A 26,644-nucleotide genomic window follows, 5' to 3' on the forward strand; every position below is an offset into this window, starting at 1 on the left:
TGATTTGGATTTAAGGCATGGTCTTTAATAAAGTGAGCCCTCTCTTATATAAATGTATGTATATATGTATAGGATTCAAGTTATAGAAAGGCATATTTTGGCTCAAATTAAGGAAGAATTTCCTAAAAACTGGAGCACTGTGTAATCAATAGTCAATGAACATTTATTAAGCACCTACTTTGTTCGAGGTCCTGAGCCGGGGATACAAATAAAAAGACAGTTCCTGACTTCAAGGAGATTACAATCTAACAGGAAAAGACATGGAATTGAAAAGAAGCTGAAATGGGGAGGGAAGAAGATACATCACCTGCAGGTATGATGAAATCCAAAAAGTCCCAAAGCAGTGCAGATGACGGAAAATAGGGAGAAGACCATACTGGGCCCCCTCCTTGAATGGAGGTTTTGGAGTTTATGGTTCTGCCCTCTAGTCAGAAGGTCTAATCAGAGGGAGAAGGAATACTCTTGAGCTCTAAGTACCAAGGCTGAAGCTATGTTGTAGGAAAACGAGATTATCCTTCTTAGATACTAGCCTAGTGCCTCTGGGCAAGGCACTTTACAGCTCCCTCAGACTCAGTTCCCTCATCTGTAAAACAGAGATAATAATAACACCTACGTCCTAGGATTGCTGTGAGGAAACTTGAATGAGTTTTGAAATGATTCTCCTAAGAATCACTGTGAGAACGAGGGAGTTTTGGAGACCATATGGTCTAACTCACTTATTTTGTAGATGAGACAACAGAGTGATAAATCAGATAGCACATGTAAGGGGCCTTGCAAATCTTACAACACTAAATTCTAGCTATTATTATGTTCCATGACCACTTGAAATACCGTTTTACCTAAAACTTTTATATCTCCTGCTCTCATTAAGCATGCGTTTAATACAAGTTCGTTGAATGGACTGAATACGTGGTCTTAAGCAAGTCACTTATTAACGTCCTTATCTGTAAAACTCAGTTCAATAAACATTTATTAAGCGCCTACTCTGTGTCAGGCCCTGTGCAAAGCAGTGGATAACACTTACAATACCTTCTTTGGGTTGGGGTGGGGGAGTGAGGAAGGTGTCGGTAGGAAAAAGTACTTTGTCAAGCGGAAAACGCTTCTTCGGCGAGAGCTCAGAATCAGGCTCCTTTTGGCGTCGTGGCCGATACCTCTCGGCTACCTTCCAGCTCTAGGATGCGCCGCTTCCACTTCACAGTCACCTTATTACCCGCGGTGGTTTCTGGCCAACCTCATCTCCCACTTGGGGCATCACGGGAGAAGGTTCAGGTTAGTTCTCTTGCCCAGAATTAACCACCCGGCCCGAAGGCACAAAGCACTTACCGGGGAGAAGAAGGTGGCCCCGGCCCAACCCGTGCAGCAGTCCAGCGCCGTCTCCTCCCCACCGCCTTCCCCCAACCCCGCCCGCCGCGCACGCTTTCTGTCTCCTCGCCCTCGCCCCCGCCCCCGCCACACGGCGCTCTCTAGGACCCAGCGCGCACAAACCCAGGGGCTTTTCCTTCCTCGCTCGAACGTGGGCGGAGTTTCGGGTTCTTGTGACGCCGCGGGAGCCGGGCTCGAGTCCTCCCTGCGCGATGTTGCTGGCTCGTGTCACCAATCGCGGGGCAGCGGCCGCAGTAGGTGGGGAGGTGGTGGGGTGGGAGGGTGGGGAAGGAGGGTGGGGGCGGTGCACAGGGCTGGGCGGGGCCGCGGGGCTGGGCTGGGCGGGGGCGCGGGGATGGGGGGGCGGTGGCTGCGGTGAGAACCGCGGGCAGAGAGACTGCGAGAGGGACGGAACCGCGGACTGGGGCTGAGGCTGGGGCGTCGGGCAGGGGCAAGGGCTAGGGCGTCCTGGCTCCCAGCTCCCGGGCGGCGGCGGGGAAGGGGCTCTGAGGTGAGGAAGGAGGAACGTGTTCTGCGGGCTCCAGGCTGAGGGGCGGCGGCGGCCCCAGGACTCCGAGCCGTGGAAGGTGGAGGGCTGGAGGGGGAGGAGGAGGAGGAAGAAGGAAGGACAGACTGCAGCCACTGCTGCCGGGTGCCTCCCTCCGGATGGGTGCCTGCAGTGTCCCCCTCAGCTGGCCCACGGCGGGGCTCCCTTGCGCGCGCGCGCTTGTGTGTGCGTGTGTATGTGTGTCTGTGTCTGCAGCCCCCTCCCTCAACAAAGTTTTTTCCCTCCCTCCTTTCCCTTGCTTTGTCTCTTACTCCCCCCGGCAGGAGGTTCTTGGGGAGAGCTGCTTCAGCAGCTGCTGGCGGGGCCCAGGAGGAGTCGGGGGGAGGTGGGCTTTTGTAGCGACTGTCCCCCTCCCTTGCTCCCTCGGCCACCGCGGGAAGCCTCCCGCATTCCTCTGCTTTGGCCGGGGGGCGTGTGTGGGGGCGGTTGGCCCACCTTCTCTCGGTTCCTCCCCTCCTCTGCCAGGCCGGGATCAGGTACCCTCCCGGGGTGATCGGGTGGCTCTTTTCTCACCACTAATGAGGTCAGAGGCGCCCTCGCTGGGTATTTAAACCCTCTCCGTCCCCAAGAGACCGCCGGTTGCCCCCCTCCCTCCATTCATTCATTCTCCAGGACGAGGTGTGGCTGCTGCTTGCTGCATGCAGCTCACCTAAGTGGCTTTGCGCTTCACCCGGCTGGGGACGGACAGGTGTACGGCCCGACCGCCCCCGGGCTGAGTCGGTTCTCTTTTGACCTCTCTTCTCCCTGGGGGCAGTCGAGTGTGTGGCCTGAACCTCCTCCCGGCTGAGTCGGGAAGCCTGGGGTGGAGCGCTTTGATTCTGGCCTGTTCAAAGTGTGGGGAGAGGTGAGGGCAGAAGGTAACCTACCCGTGTGTGTGTTGTGGAAAGAGATGCTAAAGACCTTCTTTGTGGACAAACGGATCTGAGCACAAGGCGATTTTGTGAAACATAACTTATTAGGGAATGAGGATGTGTGTCTCTCTGTATGTGTCTTTATGTGTTCTGTATGTATGTATTGGGAGGGAGGGTTGGAGTTGGGTCCATGTGAAACTCCTCTCAAGTTATTTATTTACTTTTCCTGTTTTCTCTGCTAGGGTTCCGTTGGTGGAGGATTATTACTGCAGGATGACTCCAGCTGTTGGGAAATAACTGAGCAACTTCTGGAGTGCCCTGGCCTCAGCAACAAGGGAAGGGGTCTTGGGGTCTCCTGGACAGTAACTTGGGTGCTTCAAGGTCACCCATGATCTTCAGGATGGAAGCAGATGGTCTGGAGTGGCTCTTCATCCCTTTACACCAAATAGTGTCATGGGGTGCCTCGGGGGCCATGGTGTTTGGAGGCGTTGTGCCATATATACCCCAGTACAGAGACATCAAAAGAACTCAGAATGCTGAGGGGTTTTCCACTTACGTATGTCTAGTGTTATTAGTAGCTAATATTTTACGGATCCTGTTCTGGTAAGTCCCGGTCTTTTTCATAGCTTGTTTGTATAAAACTGAGTTCTTCCATTTCATTGTACTGTTTGAATGGGAATATTATGAAAGGGTGTAGAAACTGGATCAACTTCCCTTTTATTTTCTTTAAGCTCTCTTTTGGCTCCCTCCACAATGTCTATGACTAGTGAATTGTGCTTTAAAGCTATTTTGATCTTAGTCAAGCCCTTCCTGTGTCTAAAATTATCTGAGCCCAAACTAGCCACTCATACTTTGGGTCTGAGTTCATTTATTTCAGTTAGTTTCTGTTCAGGGATGCAAACTTGAATATTACTAGACAAAGCCATAGAGAACTGGGTATGTAAATTTGCTGCTGCTGCAAAAAAGAAAAAAAAATGCATCTTAAGTCCAAATAAGGGTGACTTTTGGATTATCTGTCCTGGATTATTCCAAACTATGGAATCTTCAATTAGTGAAGGCAACTTGAAAGAGTTTGAAATCATTCTTATAATAATCATAGACTGTGAGAATTACAGGGAGCTTTGGAGATCATATTGTTTAATTCCCTTATTTTGTAGATGAGAAAACTAAGGCCCAGAGGGATAAATCAATCAGCCAAAGGTCACGTATCTCTTTCGTGAAACAAAAATTAAATGAAAATATCTAGAGGTACGGGCAGCTATGTGGTTCAATGGATAGCATGCTGGACCTGAAGCCTTATCATCTTGAGTTCAAACTGGCCTCACACGCTAGCTGTCTGACACTGGGCAAATCACTTAAGCTCTGTTTGCCTTACTCCACTGGAAAAGGAAATGGCAATCCACTCCAGTATCCTTGCCAAGAAACCCCCTCTGGACAGTATTGGCGTGATATGGTCCATGGAGTCATGAAGAATTGGACATGACTGAACAGCAACAAAATTTAGGGGAAAAACAGATAAAAATAAGTGGTGGGAATATTCTGGGGTCAAATTTATGAAGCCTTTGCTTGTTTTGTGTGCCTTCCTTTAAAGGAAGGGATAGCTTGCTGTTCTCATCTTCTGATTAAGTCTTTTTCAGGAGGGATTTTAAAGAATGCCAGCAGCCCCTGAAGAGTCAGTCTTTGTTCCGTTAATTTGTTAGACAAGTTGAACCTTCTGGGTTTGCCTAATGGGTGCTTCCTTTGAGTACATTCTTATGGAGGTCATGTGATTTTTTTTTTCCTGGCATGGCTGTCCTGATGATGATAACCCAGCACAGGTGCTTGTTTTTATGTAACATAAGTAAAAACTACATTTTAAAGATTTCTTCCCTTCCTTTCTTTTTTTGCCCTATTTTGGCTGTGACCAGAGAACAGTCTAACATTGAAGTGTTTTCGAATTAAGGTTAATGTTGAAAGGAAGCAGGGATCCAAACTGTAATTGTTTCTGATAATGTTATTTACTCTGAGTTTGTTGATGGGAGTTGGAATAAAAGGTGGTTTAACTATTGGAGGAAACAGTAAGAAGGGAGAGAGTGAAAGACCAGCCAACAGTGACTATCCCCAAATTTAAGTTGTAAGCTTTATTCACCTGAACAGTCAATCTTTGTCACTAGTAAATAAAATTTAAATTTAAACAAGGAAGGCACTTTTGTAAACTATAAACTAGGCAATAATAAGCCTCTTTGAAATATTATAACTGTTGTCTAAAACAGAATTACTTCATGAACACTAACCAACATGTCAGTTTTAATTAGATTGTGAGTGTTTTTTTAAAAAAGCCTTCGAAATAGCCAAAAGTAAATAACTCAAAACCATTTTGTATTTCAAAAATATATTTTTTGGCAAGATGTAGCATTTTATGGTTGAAAGACATATGGAATCACAGGCCCTGGGTTCAAATCTCTATTTTGCTACTTAACACTTGTGGGATGTTGGGTAAGTGAGTTATCTCCCTGGCCATGTATTATTTCCACATTGAGATCAGGGCTAAGTGATCTTTAAGTACCCTTTCAGATCTAGCGTATAAAGTAGTCTTCTGGATTATCTGCCTTTAATATTTTCAAGAGCCATTCCAAGAATGACTCATTTCATGTTCAGTGTGGTAGTGTAGCCCTTAAGATCCACATAGGCAGCTTTGTCTAAGAATATTGGTTATATGCAGGAATCTTTAATATTATCAACATTTCTCTTTTTTAATGTCTTCAGTTCAGATTCTTATAGCGTGTGGCATTTATATATTATATAATTGTTTTATATTATTTTTATATTTATATTATGCTTATATATAATTATATAATATATATATGATAATGGCGTGGCATTTTTCTAGATCTATAAGACTCCCTTCATGGCTCCCTTAGCCTTAATTCTTTCTAAGTCACAAAGAAGCCTGAGAGATTGATTTATCTGTCTTCATTTTGGGAGAAATAAAGGGGAATACACTGGGGATTATCAGTTATTGACAGGCAAGTTCCCTGTGTGCAACTTTCGACCGAAGTAGAATATTCCAGAAGGCAACTGGGCAATTGCCTAGTTGTTTTTGGAATAACTTTGAGATTTTGGGAGATCAGAGGGAGGGAGTAGACACAATTGTAAATAATTTATTTTACAACTCCCATGCTAGAGGTTGAGCCTACAAAAATCGGAATAAAAACAAAATCACTTCCTCAGAGAGTTTCTAAAAAAAGTCTAAAAAAAAAGACTTTAATATATTGGTAGAACTCTTATGAAAGCTATAAAGTAACCAATGAAAATGGTATCTCTAAATGTAACTGACACCATATAAACCTGTGTCTTTTAAAAAATGGTTAGGCGACCTTTATTTTTATTTGTCCCAAGCTTTTCCAGAACTGCTCATAGTACACGATCCAAGTATTCCATTTTACCTACATACAGGCCATAGCAAAGTTTTAAACCTGTAATTCTAAAATGCAAAGGACCACTAAGTAAAGCCTTGGAGGCTTGAGATAGCTAAGAAAAAGTGAAAAAGGATAGAGAGGGGATAGGCGTGTAAAAGGCTCGAAGTGGAGGTAGGAAGAGGTAGAGCCACCAATAAAGAACTAAGGCTGTCTACCACAATCTAAATTTAACATCAACCATTAAAGCCCTCTTAAATGCAAGGATTAATGAGCATTATCCTTGGATAGTAGCATCCTGCTGCTTAGGACTGGGTTCAAATATTAAAGAGGGGAGTGGGTCCATTAAGTCCTCTGAGACTAGATTTGTACCGCTATTTTGGTGACTCAGTAGGTGTATCTCTTAGAAGGCTTTCGGGCCTACTGAGTGTGTTGTGGTCATACTACAATTCATTACATACCAGTAGAGAAATATTCCTTTTATTTGGATCTGTTCTTGCCATACAGGTTTAAATTATAGATCCACTGAATACCAGAACTGGTTGGTGCTTTTATGCCTACTTTTTCTATATTTCTTTCAAGAGCACATCCCATCAGGTTTTTAGTCTCCCAGTCAGGGGGAAAGGGAAGGAAAGGAAACAAGCATTTGTTAAGAGCCTACTGTGTGCCAGGCATTGTGCTAAAAACTCACAACAAAGTCTATATTCTTTAATACAACCCTGGGAGGCAGGTGTATTATGTGCATTTTAGAGTTGAGGAAACTGAAGTAAACTGAATTGATTTGTCCAGGCTCATAGAGCTAGTAAATGTCAGCTGACGTTTTCACACTAGAATCTCCATAATCCTACAGGTTTCGGGAAGAAAGCCAATACCTGCTTTATAGGCTCACCCTGGATTTTACCTGTTTTTACTTTGTTGTTTTATTTTGTTGGGGTACAATCTGTGTCAAGATAGACCTGAAGTCTGCTGGAATTGGTGTCATGAGTAAGATTGTATTGGAGTTCTAAATTAAGAAGCTATTCTTGGATAGTAAATAGAAGATTGTAATGAATCATAATCTGCTTTTCAGTGCCTCAGCATGCTTCACTGTCAGACGGAAGGTTTGGAGCGTTTTCCTTTACATTACTGTGGTTATTATACAGACATATATCTATATCTTTATCTTTATATAATTCTACTAGTTTTGCTTACTTCACTCTGTATTAGTTCATACAAGTATTCTCAACATTCTCTGGATTCTTCATATTCGTAATTTATGTTTCTTATGATGTTTCAATAATACCCCTTTCCATTCATATACCTTTGAGTGTATATCATTCCGAAGGATATACATCCATTTTCCTTTCAGTTCTTTGCTGTTATGAAGAGTGCTACTATAAATTGTGTGTGTGTGTCTAGAATGGGAATAATTTAAATAAGCACTCATGTTCAGAACTTCTCTTTGAGCTTCTTCAGAAGCTAAAAATAGGAGTGCTCTTTTGTTCAGAATGGCTTAAAATAATGTATATTCAAGTTAGCTAGAAATGAGCTTTTCTAGTTAAGAGGGAGTAGGTGCTGGATACTTTTTGTCGATCTCTTTTATAGAATAGCTTGAGCATCATTTATATTGATCATGTTCCTTCCCTGATCAAGAACTTTACATTGTCCAACCTTGACTAAAGTCTTTTCTAGCTTAAACATTCTCAGTCTTAATTAAATTTTTTCATTCTGCCTCAGCCTTCTCATTTCATACTTGAAGAAACCAAGGACTGAGAGGTCATGTGATTTCTTCAAAGTTTCACAACTAGTTAGCAGTAGAACTGGTACTAAACTCTCAGTTCTAATGGTCTAATATTTCCAGTCCCATTGAGTGAGGTGTTCATCTTTTGCTTGTTAATCAGCAATCTAATCTTAGGTTCCAGCTAGGCCATCTCCCTACATAATTAGTATTTCTGAAATTAGAGGAGTATCTGGAAAATATAGAATCAGAGACAGAAGTATTGTATTTAATATTATTTTGGAGGCGGGAAGGCAGGGCATGGAAGTGTGTCAAATGTCTGAGGTTACACTCCAGCCAGGGCCGGTGCTCTACTCACTGCACTACCTAGCTGCCCCTAATATTATTATTTTGTCAGGTGTTTTTTGTTTGTTGTATGTTTTTGCAAAGAGGTCAAATGATTTGCCCAAAGCCATGTAAGCCAGTTTGTAGCAGGGTTGGGACCAGAAACTTGTCACTTTTCATTTATAACAGGGTTCTTTTTTTTTTTTTTTTGTATTTTGGATCTTGGAAGTCTGCTGACACCTGTGGACTCCCTTCTCAGAATAGTGTTTCTAAATGCATTAAGTAAAAGACATAGGATTATATAGGATTACATTGAAATACACTTAATTGTTTTTGTTTTTAATTTTAATTTATTTGACAGGTAAGGGAAACTGAGACCCAGGCAAAGGGCTAGTAAGTGGCAAGACTAGGACTAGAATTTATGCTACCTTAATTAGCATATGTAGTAACAAACATTTATATATATATATTATATGTGTGTAAATATATATAGTAACAGACAAAAACCATAGTAGCAAACATTTCTGCTGGGAAAGGAATAAGGGAACCTATGCAATATATGATAGTGAGAAAGGTAGATTTGTTACAAAAATATAATGCATCTTAACACTAAATGCCGTATCACCTTGCATTTGTATAACATTATTTTAAAAACATTTTCATATAATTTTTTTAAAAGGTCATAGACCCCAGACTAAGAACTCCTACAGTATAACTTCTGCTTTACCTGTAACACACTTTCTTCTTTCTTCTGTGAGTTGTTCAACTTCAAGACTGACTCAACTTTTTATTTTTTCAGGATCTCTTCTGTCATCAAGCCTACTCTTGTCCCTTCATTTAGTCTTTCTTGTCAACCCTACTTAATTGGTAGGATATAATTTTTCGTTTGGTACACTACTTTTTACTTTTCCTTTTGTAGTTTTGAGAATTTTGCTTTCCTTGGCATAACTGAGAGGAAGGGAGGAAGTACAGGCCTGAACAGCTATATACCTGCCTCAAATGAGCTTTTGGTTTTCTGCAGTGCTGGTAAATGTTGATGAATGAATATTGAGGTAATTTGCTGGAAATAGTCAACTGGTACCATGTGAATGTTTGTAAGATTCTGTTCTCTAACTCACACTACCTTTTGTTTCTCCATACCAGTTATTTACCTGAGTTGCCCAAGCTTCCTACCCCTCCAAATCATAGCTGCCTTAATCAGTCCACTCTTCTAACTGGATTGTAAACCAGGGTCCTGCAGTGTATGGTAATTAGTGCTAAGGTGATTTGAATAAAGTCAGAATAGTCACCTTTGTTTTTAGTTTTGGATACATTTTATAGTAAAAAATAAAAAAGATCTTGTGCCTATGCTTTTTAGAGATTTTTTTTTTCTTAGCGTAAATCAAGGCTGTACTTTATCAAAGCCTTTCTCTGCGTGAATTTGTGGATCATGTGGTTTGGGATTTTTTTTTTTGTTTTTAATTAAGTATGTTAATTGTATTCTAAAAATTGAACTCTTGCCTTTATTTTCACTGTTTTTTTTCCTGGAGAGGGGAGGACCAGGCAATTGGGGATAAGTGACTTGCCCAAGGTCACAAAGCTAGTTCCTGTCAAGTGTCTGAGGTCAAATTTGAACTCAGGTCCTCCTGACTGCAGGGCTGGTGCTCTATTCACTGCACCACTTAGCTGCCCCTATTTTTACTGTTCTTAGTCCCGTCTAAGAATGTTTGTAAACTTTCTTTAAAAAAAGATTAGTTTTATTTTTTCAACATTATTGTCATTTAATAGTAACCTCTCACTAATCTTTCCCTTGTTTAAAAAAAAAGGGGCAAAACTTAAGTAAAATAGGCAGACTCATTGACTGTGTCTGACAGCATATGTCATACTCTGAACCTCTGGTCCCCCATTTCTCTTGAGAGGGGGTGGGAAGGGGATGTGGTTCAATTCTCTGGTGTCAAAACTAGAAATTGCATTGCTCTAAATTCTAATGTTTTTAGTGGTTACCCCCCCTTTATGGTATCAGTAATTTTGTATATCATTTCTTGTTTGTGATAACTTTGCTCTGAATAAGGTCCAGCAAATCATGCAGTTTCTCCGACTGCTTGTCTTCTAATAATAATATTCCACTACTTCACATACCATAATTTGTATAATCATTTTCCAGGTGCTCACCTGATTTCCAGTGTTTTGTTAGCCCAAAAGTTTTTACCTTTCTTTTCCTAAACATTTTTTTGGATACTCCCCTGTTAGTTTTTCCTTGAGCTTCTTAACATTTTCTCTTTTCTGAAGTTTGCCTCTCAGCTGTAGAAAACTGGCCAGAGCCACTGGGACATATGGTAGAGTGTAGGACTTAAGTAGATATCAGGTGAAATGAATTGAAAGGGACCTGGAGACTTTTGGTTCCCCTGGCTAGGGCCATGTGTAATCTTAGAGAATTGCTTTAGGACTCAAAGTTCTACTTCCATTAAATAGGCAGACCTTTTCTCACTGCTTGCCAGTGAAACATTCCCTAATGTCCTTTTCCTCAAAGACAGTAGCTCTGGACTGTGTCCTCCTGAAAATCTACTGAATTGGCTTTTCTTTACTTTGGCAGTGGGTGGTCTTCTTTTTTCAGAAGACTGTCAGTGACCATTTATTTTCCTGAAGTGCTGTTTGTTTATGCTTCTGGTGTGGATACCCTATAGAGTTCTCCTCCCCAAAGTGAAATGGTTTCTGCTAGGGCTTGCTGGGAGGGAGAAGGGGGCAAGGGAATCTGATTTATAATGCTAATCCTCTCTTGGCAGTTGTAGAAGTTATGTGACAACTTCACACGCACAGATTTTCAGGGTTCTGTGTGGGTGGGATTCAGGTTAGTCAGATTGAGAATGTTGGCAAACATTCTTAGGTTGGTGAGATTGAGGATGCTGGCAAATTCAGTTAAGTGGTATTGCTAAAGCACATGTTTGATCTTGCCAGTCTCCCTGCCTCCATACCTAAAGAGTTTCACTGGCTCCCTATTGCCTCAAGGCTAAAATACATACTCCTCTGTTAGGCATTTGAAGTCCTTCACAATCTGGCTGTAGCCTGTCTTTCCAGCTTGGTGTTCCTCCTGTGTGTAAAATTGTATTACCTGTCAGTGTGCTTTTTCACATGCTGCCCCTCATGCCTGGAATTCACTCCCTTCTCTAGCATGCCTAGCTCTGGACACTTATATTTGAGCCCTTTTCTGATTTTCATGCCTTCCCCACCTCAAATTACTTTGTCTTTGCTGTATATATACTTTGTATTTACTTCTGTGTTACATGCTTTCCCCTTGGAATGTAAGCTACTTGAGGATAGGGATTTTCTTGTTAGTATCAGGCACAGAAAGTGCTTAATAAATGTTTGATTATCTTGCAGCATCAGGTTAAGATGCTCTTGTTCCCCCACCCCCTTTTGATTGTTAATTTTATTTTCCTTTTGACACTTTGGCTTTAAATGTTTTTTTTTTTTTTAAAGAAACCCTTTGGGTTTCTTTGGGAACTTTTGCTCTTTTTGATTATTCTTGTTGTAAACGCCATTTCTTTTGACATCCTTTGCCTATGCTTTGAGAGTTTCTGGCTTTTTGGTTTATTTTTTTAGTATTTCCATTGCTCTATTATGATGGGAATTTTGAAATAGTCTCTTTTGACCAGTCAGTCCTTCCTCTTCTCAGCAATCTTAAACTGAAATTGTCCGACTTGATTATGAGTGCTTTTAAAGTTGTTTCTTAATGGAAAGGTTCATAAAATTCACTTTTTAAAAAAATCCTGTAGGCTTTTAAGTAAATATTAATCTAAATCTTATAGAATTTGGGCTTGTGCGATTTTTGACTGATTTTACACCTTGTCTTAGCTGTCTGCGCTACTGATACTTTTTGTGTAATGTGTTTTGGTGAACACAATTCTTTTGTAGACTTTATCGTACCTGTTGAATAGGTAGGATAATTCAGTTCAACAAATGTTTATTTTTATTTTTTTTGGAATTGCCAGTTTTGCTTTACTGTTTTACCTTGTAACAAGGGAATGTTCTAGAAAGCGTGGGAGTAAGGGATATTACTGTGATGTAAAAAACAAAGATATTAATGAAAGTTTTAAAAATACATATTTAATGCTACCCTTCACCCTTTTACCTACCTTGTCCTCTCTCTCTCTTTTAAAATAATTAATTTGTTTTTGTTTTTCAGCATTCATTTCCATAAGATTTTGAGTGTTAAATTTTCTCTCCCTCTATTTCCTCACCTCTCCCCCAGATGACATGCAATCTGATATAGGCTCTACTTATACATTCATATTAAACATATTTTCACATTAGTCATGATGTAAAGAAGAATTAGAACTAACGGGAGGAACCTTGAGAAAGAAGAAACAAAACAACAAGAGAAAAGGAGAGCAAATAGTATGCTTCCATCTGTATTCAGATTCCAAAGTTCTTTCTCTGGATGTGGATAGCATCTTCCATCACGAGTCTTTTGGAGTTATCTTAGATCCTTGCATTGCTGAGAAGAGCTAAGTCTCTCAAAGTCAGTCATCCCATGATGTGGCTGTTACTGTGTACAATCAATAGATGTTTATTAAGCACCTTACCTATATAGGGACTCTGGGGATACAAAGAAAAAAAATAAAATAGGCCCTACCCTCAAGGAGCTTACTTTCTTTTGGTGTGGATTGAATGCCACAAGTTCATGCATAAGTCTATGATGATGTAATTTGAGGAGGAAGAGAGGACTGGTGTGGTATAAGGTTTGTTTTGTAGATGAGGCATAGAGAGGCTGAATCTGGCCACCTTTTTTTAAATTAAAAAAAATTCTGAACTTAACAAATAAGATGAACATTTCTATAAATGTTGTGGAACTGAGGAGGATCACATATGAAGTTGTGAATCTATTTTGTGGAGCTTGCTTTTCATTTTAGGTATATAATTCAGCATGTAATTTCAGAGCTGTCATGCTTGTTTCTTATTCTTTCTAGCCTTTCTCCTTTTCTCATTTTTTGAGGGAGATTCTATCCTTTCTATTCCTTCTTCCAATTGGGGGCTGGGGGGAGAAAAGTAAAAACAGTATACTAAGTATGCATAGTCAAACAAAACAAACTTCCACATTGGTCACGTCTAAAAATCTATTTATTTTGCATTTCAAATCTCTGACAGAACATAGATTGCATGCTCCATCTTCGGTTCTCTGAAATCGTAGCTGGTCATTTCATCAGAGTCCTTAGGTATTCTTTTGGTTCTGCTCACTTCACTCCTCACCAATTCACATGTCTTCCTAGGTGTCTCTGAAATTATCTGTCTGTGATGCAATAATATTTCATTATGTTCACATGTCATAATTTGCTCAGCCATTCCCTATTAACCCTTTAGTTTTCAGTTCTTTGCCATAACATAAAAGAGCTACTAACTACTATCAATATTTTTGGGTCTTTTTCCTCTTTGATCTTTTTGGAGTCTCTTTTTAATTGTGGTACTGTTGGGTCAAAAAGTAAAAACATTTTAGTAACTTTTGGGGCATAGTTCCAAATTACTTTATAGAATGACTGGACCAATTCACAAATCCACCAACAGTACTTTAGTGTGGCTCCCCCCTGCCCCCAGCCATAGCTCCACAATTTGTCATTTTCCTTTTTTGTCATCTTTGCCAATCTTACAGATCTGAGGTAGGACCTCATAGTTGCTATAATTATCATTTCTTTAATTATTGGTCATTCGAAACACTTTTCATATGGTTTTTGATAGCTTGGATTTCTTACTTTGAAACTTTCCTATTCATGCTTTGATTATCTATTGGAGAATGCTTGCCTTCTAATTAGTTACTCTGGACTTACTAGTTCTGACTATCTTTCAAACCAGAACTGGAATTATTCTACTAATTTTGAGTTATATAGATAAATATGATCCTTTTAGATGAGATATTGTAAAGAAAAAACAAAGTAGAAAGTTTCTGCAAGCATGAAGTCCTCATCCCAGTGGTTGGAGTCTTTGAAAATATTAAGAGATTTACGTATATTATTTTGTATATTACACATATATATTATGTACATTACATTATTTCTAATTACTTTTTATGACAACAGTGTAGTATCATGGAAAAATCATTGGACTTCAAGTTAGAAGACATGCTGTTGAGTCCTGTCTCTGTTCTTTTATAGCAGAAAAATTTTGGACAAGCAAACTAACTGCATCTCTTAAAATAATTGTAATATTTGAACTACCTACCTTACAATGTTCTGTGAAGGTCAGATAGAAATAATATATTCAAATGCTTTGTAACAGCTATATTAATCTAAGCTTTTCTTTCATCTTATCATTGTGTCGTATTTCTTTTTTAACTGTTGGAAGGGACTTTAGAATTCGTTTTTAATTCCTTATTACAGATGAGGAAACTTGAAGCCCATAGGGTTTTGTGACTTGCCCAAAGATCGATTTATTACTTTTTTGTCATGTGAGTGTTGTAGTGGATAAAAACCTAGAAACTAGTAATACCTGTGTTCTGCTCTTTCATACATATTGGCTGTGTGACCCTGGGCAAGTTATTTAACCTCTCAGGGCTCTAGGTAACTCTCTAAGGCCAAGCTGGAGAGGAGGTGTTGATTTGCATTGGTAGAGGAAGTTCTCAACCCCCACCCCCCCAACCCAACCCCAGTTACTGAAATCACAGGTCTCCTTGACGTGTAATTACATTACTTGTAAATATCTAAGTGCATTTTAGAGTGACTTTCTAAACTTTGTCTTTTTATCTGTTTTTTGGAAAGCTCTTTTGCTACATTTATTTTTCGCTCTAACAAATTTATGGTGGAAACCTTTTTGGTATGGTCATAGTTTCACTTTGGTGAAGAGCAGAACATATTTTTTCTAGGTAGACAGCATGATGTAATAGAAACTACACTGAGAATCAGAAATTTGAAGTTTGGATTTTGTTTCCACAACTGACTAGCTGGCATTTTAATTTACTGAATCTGAATTTCCCCATCTGTAAAATGAATTAGTGAGACTAAATGATCTCTTAGTTCTCTTTCTGGCCTTGAAATTCTATTACTCTTAAATTCTGACTGATTGGAATTCCATAGTCCAGTGATATCACTTACTTTTGGCTTAATATTTCTTCCCAGTTTTAAAGGTGGCACATAAATCACTAGGCATTGAGGAGTAGCATCAATGGATCTGATTTTTGTTGAGTCATTCAGCTCTTAAACATTAACTACTTTCTCTGTGTCAGGCACCATGTTAGGTACTGAGGATGTAAAGAAAGGCCAAAAGACCAGTCCTTGCTCTCAAGGAGCTCACGATGGGAGAAACAATATACAAACAGCTGTGCAGAAACAAGATGTATACAGGGTAAATTGAAAATAATCTCAGAGGGAAGGCAGTAAGATTAAGGACGACTGGAAAAGACTTTTTTCCCTCCCCCCCCAATTTATTAGCCTGTTTTCAGTTTTCAGTATTCACTTCCATGAGTTTTAAATTTTCTGCCCCTCTCTTCCCCTCCCTCTCCAAGATGGCATGTAATCTGATACGGGCTTTGATATGGACATACATTCTTATTAAACACATTTTCACATTAGTCATGTTGCATAGAAGAATTGTAACCAATGGGAGAAACCATGAGAAAGAAAACAAAACAAAAGAGAAAATAGTCTGTTTCACTTTGCATTCCAACTCCATAGTTCTTTCTCTGTATGTGGGTGGCATTTTCCATCATGAGTCCTTTGGAAATGTTTTAGGTCCTTGCATTGCTGAGAAGGGCTAAGTCTATCAAAATCAGTCCTTGCACGCTGTGGCTGTTACGGTGTATAACCTTCTCCTAGTTCTGCTCACTTCACTCAGCATCAGTTCATGTAAATCTTTCCAGGTTTTTCTGAAGTCTGTCTGTTCATCATTTCTTATAGCACAATAGTATTCCATTACATTCGTATATCACAACTTGTTCAGCCATTCCTCGATTGATGGGCATCCCCTCGATTTCCAGTTCTTGGCCACCACAAAAAGAGCTGCAACAAATATTTTTGTACATGTGGGTCCTTTTCCCATTTTTATGATCTCTTTGGGATACAGCCCTGGAAGGGGTATTGCTGGGTCAAAGGGTATGCACATTTTTATAGCCCTTTGGGCATAGTTCCGAATTGCTCTCCAGAATGGTTGGATCAGTTCACAGCTCCACCAACAATGAATTAGTGTTCCAACTTTCCCACGTCTTCTCCAATATTTGTCATTTTCCTGTTTTGTCATGTTAGCCAATCTGATAGGTGTGATGTGGTACCTCAGAGTTGTTTTGATTTGCATCTCTCTAATCAATAGTGAATTAGAGCATTTTTTCATGTGACTATAGATAGCTTTAATTTCTTCCTCTGAAAACTGCCTATTCATATCCTTTGACCATTATCAATTGGGGAATGACTTGTATTCTTGTAAATTTGACTCTATATATTTTAGAAATGAGAGCTTTATCAGAGACACTAGTTGTGAAAATTCTTTCCCAGTTTTCTGCTTGGGAAAGACTTCTTGTTCAAGACAGGGCTAGCTGAGACTTGAAGGAAACCACCATGTGTATTGTCAGATTTGAGGAACAGCAAGGAGGCCAGAGTCATTGGATCAAAGAGTACATATGAGAGGACTGGAAAGTTAGGTAAGGGCCAGATTATGGAGGTTATGGAATCATAAGACATGAACTCTTCAAGGAGCTTTTAGTCTAGTTGGGGGAAGACAATACTGCCACATGACACCATTATTTCAGTTCAAGTATTTATTTTGTATTAGGTGCCAGGGATCCAAAGACAAAATTTAGATTCTAGTAGAGTAGAGAACAAATAAGCACTGAATGTATTAATGATTATAAATACAAGGGAACCTAAGGAGATGGAATTTATTTGGGATGAATTTAAAGGCTTTAAATGAGGTTCAAGAAGGGGACTTCACAAGTACAAAATGGAGAAGGCATGGTTAGGCAGCAGTTGGTCTAAGAAAGACCTGGAAATCTTAGTGTATAAGCTTACTCTGTGTCAGCAGTGTGGTATGTGTGATGAGAACCAAAAATGCCACTTTGAGTTGCATTAGGAATCAAGAGGTGATTCTGTACTGTGCTTGGGTCAGACCAGTCTAGAGTTCTGTGTTTACTTCTGGGCACTACAATTTAGGGAAGGATGTGAAAAAGCTGTAGAGTGTTGAAAAGCACCAGGGTAGTGAAAGGCCTTGATATCATGCCATATGAGTACTGGTTGAAGATTTGGGGATATATATCTGGCTTGGAGGTGAGAAGATTTAACGGGGACATATATGATAACTGTATTAGGGGTTAGATTTATTTTGTCTAGCATCAGAAAATAAATCTAGGGGTCCTGGTTGGAAGTTGTGAAGTAGAAAATTTTGATTGGACGTAAAGAAAAAAGTTCTCACGATTCAAGTTGTCTTAAAGTAGAATGTACTGTCTCAGAAGGTAGTGAGTTTTCCTTAGGAGACTTTCAAATAAAAACTGAATTGTAAATGGCCTCTGAGTTCTCTTCCAACTCAGTAATCCTATGAACTTCAGAGGAGAGAAATATTGGAGTAGGTTGAATCAATTTAGAGAAGTACACTTGAAGTACTGTAAGAATGGCAAAAACATAGAGGACGTATCTGTTCCACTTGTCCTTGAATCAGGTGGGCTATCTAGATTTCTTAATTCAATTACAAGAAAGGCAGCCTAGTTAGTGGATAGTAGCTAGCTTTAGAGTTCAAGCCCAGCCTGTGACTGGCTTTGTGACTCTAGACAATCTGTCTTAACCTGTCAGTTCCTTGGGGGCAATTCTTTAAGACTCTATGTTTCAGGAAAGACAGCTAGCTGCACTGATAGAGGGAGTTCTGAAATCTAATAAATGTGGTTTAATTCAGTAACAAACATTTATTTGTGACTTTTCATGTTCAGAACACTGTATTAGTGCTAAGGTAGAGGGGATACCACATTAAGGTAAGATATGGGCTCTGCCCTCAAGGGGTTTATGGTCTGGTGTCCTTTTGATAGTAGAATGCCCACGGTGAGCAGTGATGACATTTTGATTCACATAACACTTTGTACCTCTCTAATTATATTTCTTTCTGAATGTGTATTACAGCTATCTGCAAGATGAGAAGCTCCCTGAAGGGACTCTCTTTATTCAAGCTTTGTGTCTCCCCTAGTGCCAAATGCAGTTCTCTGGGCAGAGTAGAACTTGATAAATTTTGAATGAGTGTGTGTTTGTGTGATAGTCACTTTATCTTGCTCTTCCTGCTCGTGCTTTGTGGAGTCCTAAACAGCTACCATTGCTTAGCAGCCTTACCAATTGTTTGTGTTGTTCAAGCTGGAAGCAGCTGTTCATAAAGTGGTTTTCCTGTGTATGTCATTCTTAGGAAACAAGACTACAGGCGTTTGGGACTCCTGGCCTTGTCTGTCAGAAGAGAATTCTGTTTTAAGTATCCAGTTGCTTCCCTTTCTGTTAGATAAAAGGGGATCTTGAAGAGAATAGAAATCCTGGAAGGGAAGATGACTCAGGCAGCAGAATTAGGGTCCAAGTCCTAAATGCCATTTACTGTATAACCTTGGACAAGTCATCTTACATTTCAGAAGCTCTGTTTTCTTTTTTTTAAATTATTTTTTTATTTTTGGTTTACAACACTTGGTTCTACATAATTTTCGGTTCCAGATTTACTTCCCTCCTTCCCTCCCTCCTTCCCTCCCCAAGACGGGATGGAATCCCATATAACTTCCATGTATAACTTCACATTGAATTAATTTATGCACTAGTCAAGTTGTGGAGAAGAATTATGACCAATGGAATGAATCATGAGAAAGAAGAAACAGAACCAAAAAAAAAAACCCCAAAAACAAAAGAGACAAAAAAAAGGGGGAAAAAAGGCGAGCATGAAGTGTACCTCAATCGGCATTCAGACTTCATAGTTCTTTCTCTGGATGTAGATAGTATTCTCCATCGTGAGTCCTTTGGAGTTGTCTTTGCACCTTTTGTTGCTGAGAAGAGCAAAGTCCATCAGGGTTAGTCATCACAGACTTCATATATCTGTGGTTGTGTATAATGTTCTCCTGGCTCTGCTCCGCTCACTCAGCATTATGTTGTGTAGGTTTTTCCAGGTTGTTATGAAGTCTGTATCTTCCCCATTTCTTATAGCACAATAGTATTCCATTACCTTCATATACCACAACTTGTTCAGCCATTCCCCAATTGATGGGCATCCGTTTGATTTCCAATTCTTAGCTACCATAAAAAGAGCCGCTATAAATATTTTTGTACATATGGGTCCTTTTCCCACTTGTGTGATCTCTTTGGGATACAACCCTAGAAGTGGTATTGCTGGGTCAGAGGGTATGAACATTTTTATAGCCCTTTGGGCATAGTTCCAAATTGCTCTGCAGAATGGCTGGATCAGTTCACAACTCCACCAGCAATGTAACAATGTTCCAATTTTCCCACGTCTTCTCCAATATTTGTCATTTTCCTGTTTTGTCATGTTAGCCAATCTGACAGGAGAGATGTGGTATCTAAGAGTTGTTTTGATTTGAATTTCTCTAATCAGTAGTGATTTCGAGCATTTTTTTCATATGCCTATAGATATCTTTAATTTCTTCCTCTGAAAACTGCCTGTTCATATCCTTTGACCATTTCAAAATTGGGGAATGACTTGTATTCCTATATACTTGGCTCAGTTCCCTGTATATTTTAGAGATGAGGCCTTTATCAGAGACACTAGTTGTAAATATTTTCTCCCAATTTTCTGAGAAGCTCTGTTTTCTTACGGAAGAACTGGACTAGATGATTTCTAAAATCCCTTCCAGTTCAGAAATTCCATGACTTTTCTAAGCAAAGTAGGTAGAGTATAGACCGCTGGGCCTGGAGTCCGGAAGACCTAAGTTTAAATCTGGTCTCTATTTTACTAGCTGTGTGAATCTGGGGCAAGTCACTTAACTTCTTTGCCTTAATCCACTGGAGAAGGAAATGGCAAACCACTCCAGTATCTTTACCAAGAAAACCCCATGGACAGTAGGGTCCATGGAGTCATGAAGAGTTGGACACAACTGAACGAAACCACCACAATAACAACAACATTGTATCAAAGAGTTTAGTGTGTGTCATAAGTCATGGCTGAGATTGGATTGTGGACAGTACAGAACTAGCTATTTAGATATATAAACTGTGTGTGAATCAGTTATTCAACAAGCATTTACTAAATGTTTACTATGTTCTAGCACTGGAGACAGAAAGACAAAAAGCAAAAATAGTCCCTACCCACAGGGAGCTTGTTTTTTTATGGGGGAGACAACATGTATACCTAAAGGTACATATAGAATACATGCAGACAAGGTGGAAGTAGCAGGAACGCACTAACAGCTGGGGGAGCTGGGAAAGACCTCTCCAGAAGGTGGCATTTAAGCTGAGTCTTGAAGGTAACTTTGGATTCTCAGAGGGAGAGGATTCCAGGAATGGGGGTCAGCCTGGGCAAAGGCGAGGAGAAGGGAAGATGCAAAACATTGTGTTCAAAAAGTAGCAAGGAGGCCAGGAGAATCATATGAGAGAATACTGGAAAGATAGAAAGTGATCAGGTTGTGAAGAGCTTTATATACTCACACCTACAATTCATATGTAAGTCTTTGCGGATCTGTAAGGAAGTAGGATTTTTCCCTTCCTCTCTTAATTAGATGGAAACGGATATGAAGGAATATAAGGCGTTTAATAATAACAATAGCTGACATTTATATACCATTTTAAAGTTTGCAAAGCACTTTAATTTTTTGAGCCTTGCAAAAATCCCATTAGGTAGATACTAGAGGTATTATCTCTATTTTACACAAGATCAAATTGAGGCCTAGAGAGATTAAGTGATCTGCCTATGGTCACACAGCTAGTAAAAGAAATTATTTTTACCTAAGTCTTATAGACACTAGGCCCAGAACTCTTACCTACTCTGGCATGGCATAACACAGAGAACTGGTTCTGGAGCTGGAGGAACTGAGTTGAAATCATGGTTCTGCTACTACCTGTGTGACCTGGGGCAAGTCATTTAACTTTGTAACCTCTTCTGCCTCTGTTCCTTCTTAGGTGAAAGGGTGAGGTTGGATCAGATGATCTGAGGTCTTTTCCGACCTTTAAACCCGAGTTCCAAGTAAATCCACTTCTAAGACAAATGTAATATATCATTCTTAGGTAGAGCTTCTCTCTTCACAGGCACTCAAAGGAAGTAGGTAGATAGGATTCTGGCAGGTAGGGAAGGGGGGCTGTTTGTGAACTTAGATGGGGAAAATGCATCTTATTTTTCACTAACTTCTAACGGAAATTTAGCATTCCTTCAGTTATAAATGTAGGCAAATTACGAATACTATTTTGAAGTGGGCAGAGGTTTTCCCCAGACTCTCAGAAGGATCCATGACAAAAAGGGTTTAAAGCTCTGTTCTGAGTTAAATAAGTGTTCTCACCAAAGCCTGTGCATTACTGGTGGTGGCCATCATGGGTACTGTTATTAATGAAAAAGCTTGGAAATAGTGGGGGGCAAAAGGGGAGATAAGGGTTGTTTGTGACTTGATGCCTTCTGATGTATTTTCTTTATCTCTCTAGGTTTGGAAGGCATTTTGAATCTCCTCTTCTGTGGCAAAGCATTGTTATGATCTTTACTATGTTACTGATGTTGAAACTCTGTACTGAAGTTCGAGTGACAAATGAGCTGAATTTAAAACGTCGTTCCTTTGCAGGTTGGTGATTAATAACTAGTTATCATTGTATTTGTATATGAGAATCATACTAAATTAGCATGCAAAACATGCCTCATTGTCATCTGTGTTACATAAGAGCTTTTATATGTCTTGATTCTCCTTATGAGCACCTGCAATTGATGCTAGAGGGCCAATTTCCAATCACTAACTTAAAAAGTAGGTTGAATATTGGCTAAAGCTAACATCTCTTCAAAGGAAAATTATGTCCAAATTCTGGGAAGTTCAGCGTGACAGGTAGCACTAACTCACCTTTTTTTCATGCAAATTCAGGACTAGAAAAGAGAAAGTATTACTTTTCTGTTGTGTTTTCTGGCCAAGCTTCTAGGACAGCAAAGGTTGTTGACCAGGCAGACTAAGGAATGATGATTTAATATTTCAGTAACCTCAAGTATAGCTTGTAAATAAAATACTTCATTGAAGTTTTGCCATTGTCTAGCCTCAGTAAATACACTCTGATTCTCTGTGCTTGTACGTTAATATGTTCCGTATATATGGGTAAATTCATGGTTAAGTTGGAGCTAGGGCTATTTATTTATTTTTTTTGGACTGTGGTTTTATTATAGCAGGAGCACCTGGTAAGAATCTTCCTTTACTAAAGTGTATTGACACCTGCTCTGGAACTTATTATAGGAGTAGTGGTTCTTATCCCAGGGTCTGTGGATTTGTGGGGTTTTTTTGTGAATTTGTTTTAAAAAATATTTTGATAGCTATACTTTAGTGTGATTGGTTTCCATAATCTACAGATTTTATTATATGCATTTTTAAAACATTTAGGCTTCATCAGACTGCCAAAAGGGTCCATGATACACAAAAAAGTTAAGAACCTCTGTTTTACAGAGGGCTTGAGGTATTAGAGGTTAATTGACTTGCCCAGGGTCACATAGCCAGTGTGTGTCAGAAGCTGTATTTTAACCCAGGTTGTCCAAACTACAAGGCTTCAAGGCCAGTCACAGGTTTTAAAATTTTAACTTCAGCAAATTATTGCTACTGTTGTAATCCTGTAAGTGAAAAGCACTTTTGTTTTTCTTTATGAGAAATCTTGGCTTCTCCTGTGGAGTTATGAAAAAGTCTAGGCTGGCTTTTCTGACACTTGTAGACTACTGCCTTTTTATTCATCCCTTCTATGTTTTTGCCATGTTCTGAGGTTTTTTCTTCTCGTATGATATGGATCTTAGGTTTTAGATGCCCTCAGTAGTAAGCCAACTCTTCATCTAGCGTATGCCTTCTCTTAGGTATTTGGGCTATATGAAGCATTTGTCAGTTTGGAATTGTCTGGGGTGACCTTCTGCCTGATTGTCCCTTAATTTCTATTCCTGGGTTCCTGGTCTCTTCAGCTGACTTCATTCATTACTTTTTTTTTCTTTCCTTGCTTCTTTTTTCAATTAAGAGAAATCTTTGGTCAGTCTAAGCTGTCATCGTATTAGTGGAAGTTAGGATAGATACTTTCTGAATTCTTTGTCCTTAGAACTAGTGATAGTAACGATTGTCATTAATTTCCTCTGATGTTTTCTGCTGGCTTGCGGTAAGCTGGCTGATCAGTAAGCAGCCCCTTTCTTTTCTCTTTTTTAAAAATTATGATTTTTGTTTAAGGTTTTACAAGATGAGAATAAGGTCAACCTTATCATGTCACATTCTATTAAGCAAGCAGGGAATTAATAAAGGGTGAATGAAGCTCCTTATTATTTCTAATAATCTTTCAAGTGACTTATGCTTTTAAATGTCTGCCTTGATAATTTTGATTTTCCTTATGGGCTTCCATTTACTCCCCCCCCCCCTTTTTTTTCCATTTCAGCCTGTTCCATGACCTTTGTGGACTTTGACTGCCCAAGATCCGCTAGGTTCTCAGCCAGCAGTCATGTAACTGCCTGAAATATGATCAGGTTGCCCATTAGCAGGGCATGAGAGAGCTTCTCTCCTAGTAACAGATTAGTCATCACCATGGGAAATAACACAAAAGCTTTAGTTCTGTTTTTACCCAATGACACTAAGCAAATTGCTTTCTGTTCATGTTGCCCACTGTGTCTGAAAGAATTAGAAACAGGCTCTCATTACCTTTATCTGACACAGCATCCAGGGTTTAATAGTTTAAAAAAAAGTGAGATAACCAAAGAAGCAGGTTTCTGAAACTAAATAGAATGTAGCAAAATTAGACATTTACAAATCCTTACTGAACTGTTTGAATACTGCAGGAGAGCCTTAGCCCTAAGTGTTGATTGCCTCTTGTACGCTTGTTTGAAACTTGGCATGTTTTTCAGCTAGCTGCTTCTAAGAAGGCAGCAAAACTAGGCATGAGTGAAGGGAGAGATGACTTGACATTTGCAAAGTGGTATGTATTTTTTCTTGTTTTCTCTTACCAGAAGAGATTGTTGAAAAAAATATGTAACAAGAAATTAGGTGATTGTCTATACCAAACTTAGTTTTTATCACTCACTTGCTACTTCAGAAATGCTACTATAAAGAAGAGGTGTTCTGTTTTGTTTCAAAACAAAAACCAAAATTGGTGATTTATCTTTGTTGACAGGTGCGCTGTCATACTGACCTAAATATATTCAAGACTGCTGTGGCAGATATGGCACTCAATCACAAGTAGATATAACAGTTATGGAATATTTTGACCTATGAACTTTCTGTTACTTGGATGAATTAATACAAAACTTGGAATTAACTCCTAAATTTCCTTTCTATTCAGAGATTTTGATGTATTGAAGACCATAGGGAAAACATGTTGAGCTCTCCAATTTTGAGTCCAAATTAAATCAGCAAATATCACTTGATTGTCAACTTTGTAAAAGAGAGACACATAGCTCATAGTAGATTCCAGAAAGAAACAGAAATGTGTCAATATAGAAAAATGGGCCACAATCAGAGAAAAATACTTTATTTTAAAGTGACTACAATGCAGCTTGATTTTAGGCTAGCCTTTTGTAATCTGATATGTCCTCTAAGTACTGAGTCAGGTGGACTCTTTAGCATCAGTTTTCCCCTCATGTTTCTGCTTCTCTTCTGAGAAGTTTGCCAGCTCCTAACTCATCATCTATTCTTCTACCTGGATGAGCCACAGAAGAAAGACCGTCCTTAGCCTGAAAGGTGAAGCTTTTATTAAACTGAATGCAAGGGTAAGAACAATTTATGAAGAAGCTGCTGGAGCCCTTTATAGCTAAAGATTTCCATAGGAAAGTCAGTCTTTCTAAAGAAAAGGGTCGGGGTGGGGAGTGGAGCCAAGATGGCAGCTGGAAAGCAAGGACTCACTTAAATGCCCCCAAATGCCTCCAAACACCTGTAAAAAATGGCTCTGAAAAAATTCTGGAGCTGTGGAACCCACAAAATAGCAGAGAGAAACAGGTCTTCAGCCCAGGATAGCCTGGATGGTCGTTGGGAAGGGTCTGTCACATGGGGCTGGGAATGGAAGCACAGCCCAGTGTGGGCCGTGCCAGGACAGACCAGACCAGGAGTTGGGCAGGTGGAGCAGGCCTTAGGGCCATGAAACAATGAGCTGTGGCAGTTATCAGACTTCTCAACCCACAAAGGCCCAAGACCATGGAGCAGGTTAGTGGGAAAACTGCTGAATCAGGGTGAGAGCAGCCCGGCCCTAGCTCTAGAAGTGGCAGAGGTGGCGTGGCGGTGGTGGCAGTGGCAGCAGGAAGCTCCAGCGGCTGCTTCCAGAGCTCCAGTGTCAGCTGCTTCCCTGGCTCACATGGTGGAAGGAATCAAGTGGCGGATCAGAGCGGGAGTGCAAGGAGCACTTTGTGGGCATGGAGGCAGCTTTGCCCTGCTTGAATCTGGGTCGAGGTCCTGGTTGGCAGTTTTTGGGGGAGGAGGAGTGCTGCTGTGGCAGAGCTTGCTGTGTAAAAGCTCTGAAAACAGCAGTGCTTGGACCCTAAAGCTTGGGACAAAGTACTCTCTACTGTACAAGCAGTCATACCCTGAGAAAAATCTCAGAGATGAATTTGTTGACTAGGAACATGACCAGGCAGCGAAAAAGGATGCAGACGCAGACTAAAGAACCTTTTTTTGTTGACAAAGAAGATCAAAACATACAGCCAGAAGAAGTCAGCAAAGTCAGAGTCTACATCAGAAGCCTCCAAGAAAAATATGAATTGGTCTCAGGCCATGGAAGAGCTCAAAAAGGATTTGGAAAGGCAAGTAAGAGAAGTAGAGGAAAAATTGGGAAGAGAAATGAGAGCGATGCAAGAAAGCCATGAAAAACAAGTCAATGGCTTGTTAAAGGAGACCCAAAAAATACTGAAGAAAATAACACTTTAAAAAATAGACTAACTCAAATGGCAAAAGAGCTCCTAAAAGCCAATGAGGAGAAGAATGCCTTAAAAAGGCAGAATTAGCCAAATGGAAAAGGAGGTCCAAAAGACCACTGAAGAAAATACCACCTTAAAAATTAGATTGGAGCAAGTGGAGGCTAGTGACTTTATGAGAAATCAAGAAATTATAAAACAGAACCAAAGGAATGAAAAAATGAAAGACAATGTGAACTATCTCATTGGAAAAACCACTGACCTGGAGAATAGATCTAGGAGAGATAATTTAAAAATTATTGGACTACTTGAAAGCCATGATCAAAAAAAGAGCCTAGACACCATCTTTCAAGAAATTATCAAGGAAAACAGCTCTGATATTCTAGAACCAGAGGGTAAAATAGGAATTGAAAGAATCCATTGATTGCCTCTTGAAAAAGATCCCAACTCCTGGGAGTATTGTCGCTAAATTCCAGAG

At 39.8% G+C, this 26,644-nt stretch overlaps 1 protein-coding gene across 3 annotated transcripts in view; it reads left to right on the top strand.

Annotated features, from left to right (window-relative positions):
• The first annotated feature begins 1,525 nt into the window (after positions 1-1,525).
• Positions 1,526-26,644, top strand: part of SLC66A2 (solute carrier family 66 member 2) — a 167,132-nt gene continuing 142,013 nt past the window's right edge. Inside the window, exons 1-3 of one of the 3 annotated variants that reach the window (XM_036769239.1) lie at positions 1,526-1,616; positions 3,024-3,384; positions 21,762-21,895. In XM_036769239.1, the coding sequence (XP_036625134.1) occupies positions 3,170-3,384; positions 21,762-21,895 (349 nt within the window). In that variant the 5' untranslated portion in view covers positions 1,526-1,616; positions 3,024-3,169. Of the gene's footprint in view, positions 1,617-1,739; positions 1,874-3,023; positions 3,385-21,761; positions 21,896-26,644 lie in introns of those variants that run through there. The other 2 variants (XM_036769231.1, XM_036769246.1) reach the window with 2 other exon arrangements.

This window comes from Trichosurus vulpecula, chromosome 1 (genome assembly GCF_011100635.1).
Source record: "Trichosurus vulpecula isolate mTriVul1 chromosome 1, mTriVul1.pri, whole genome shotgun sequence".
Taxonomy (NCBI): Eukaryota; Metazoa; Chordata; class Mammalia; order Diprotodontia; family Phalangeridae; genus Trichosurus; species Trichosurus vulpecula.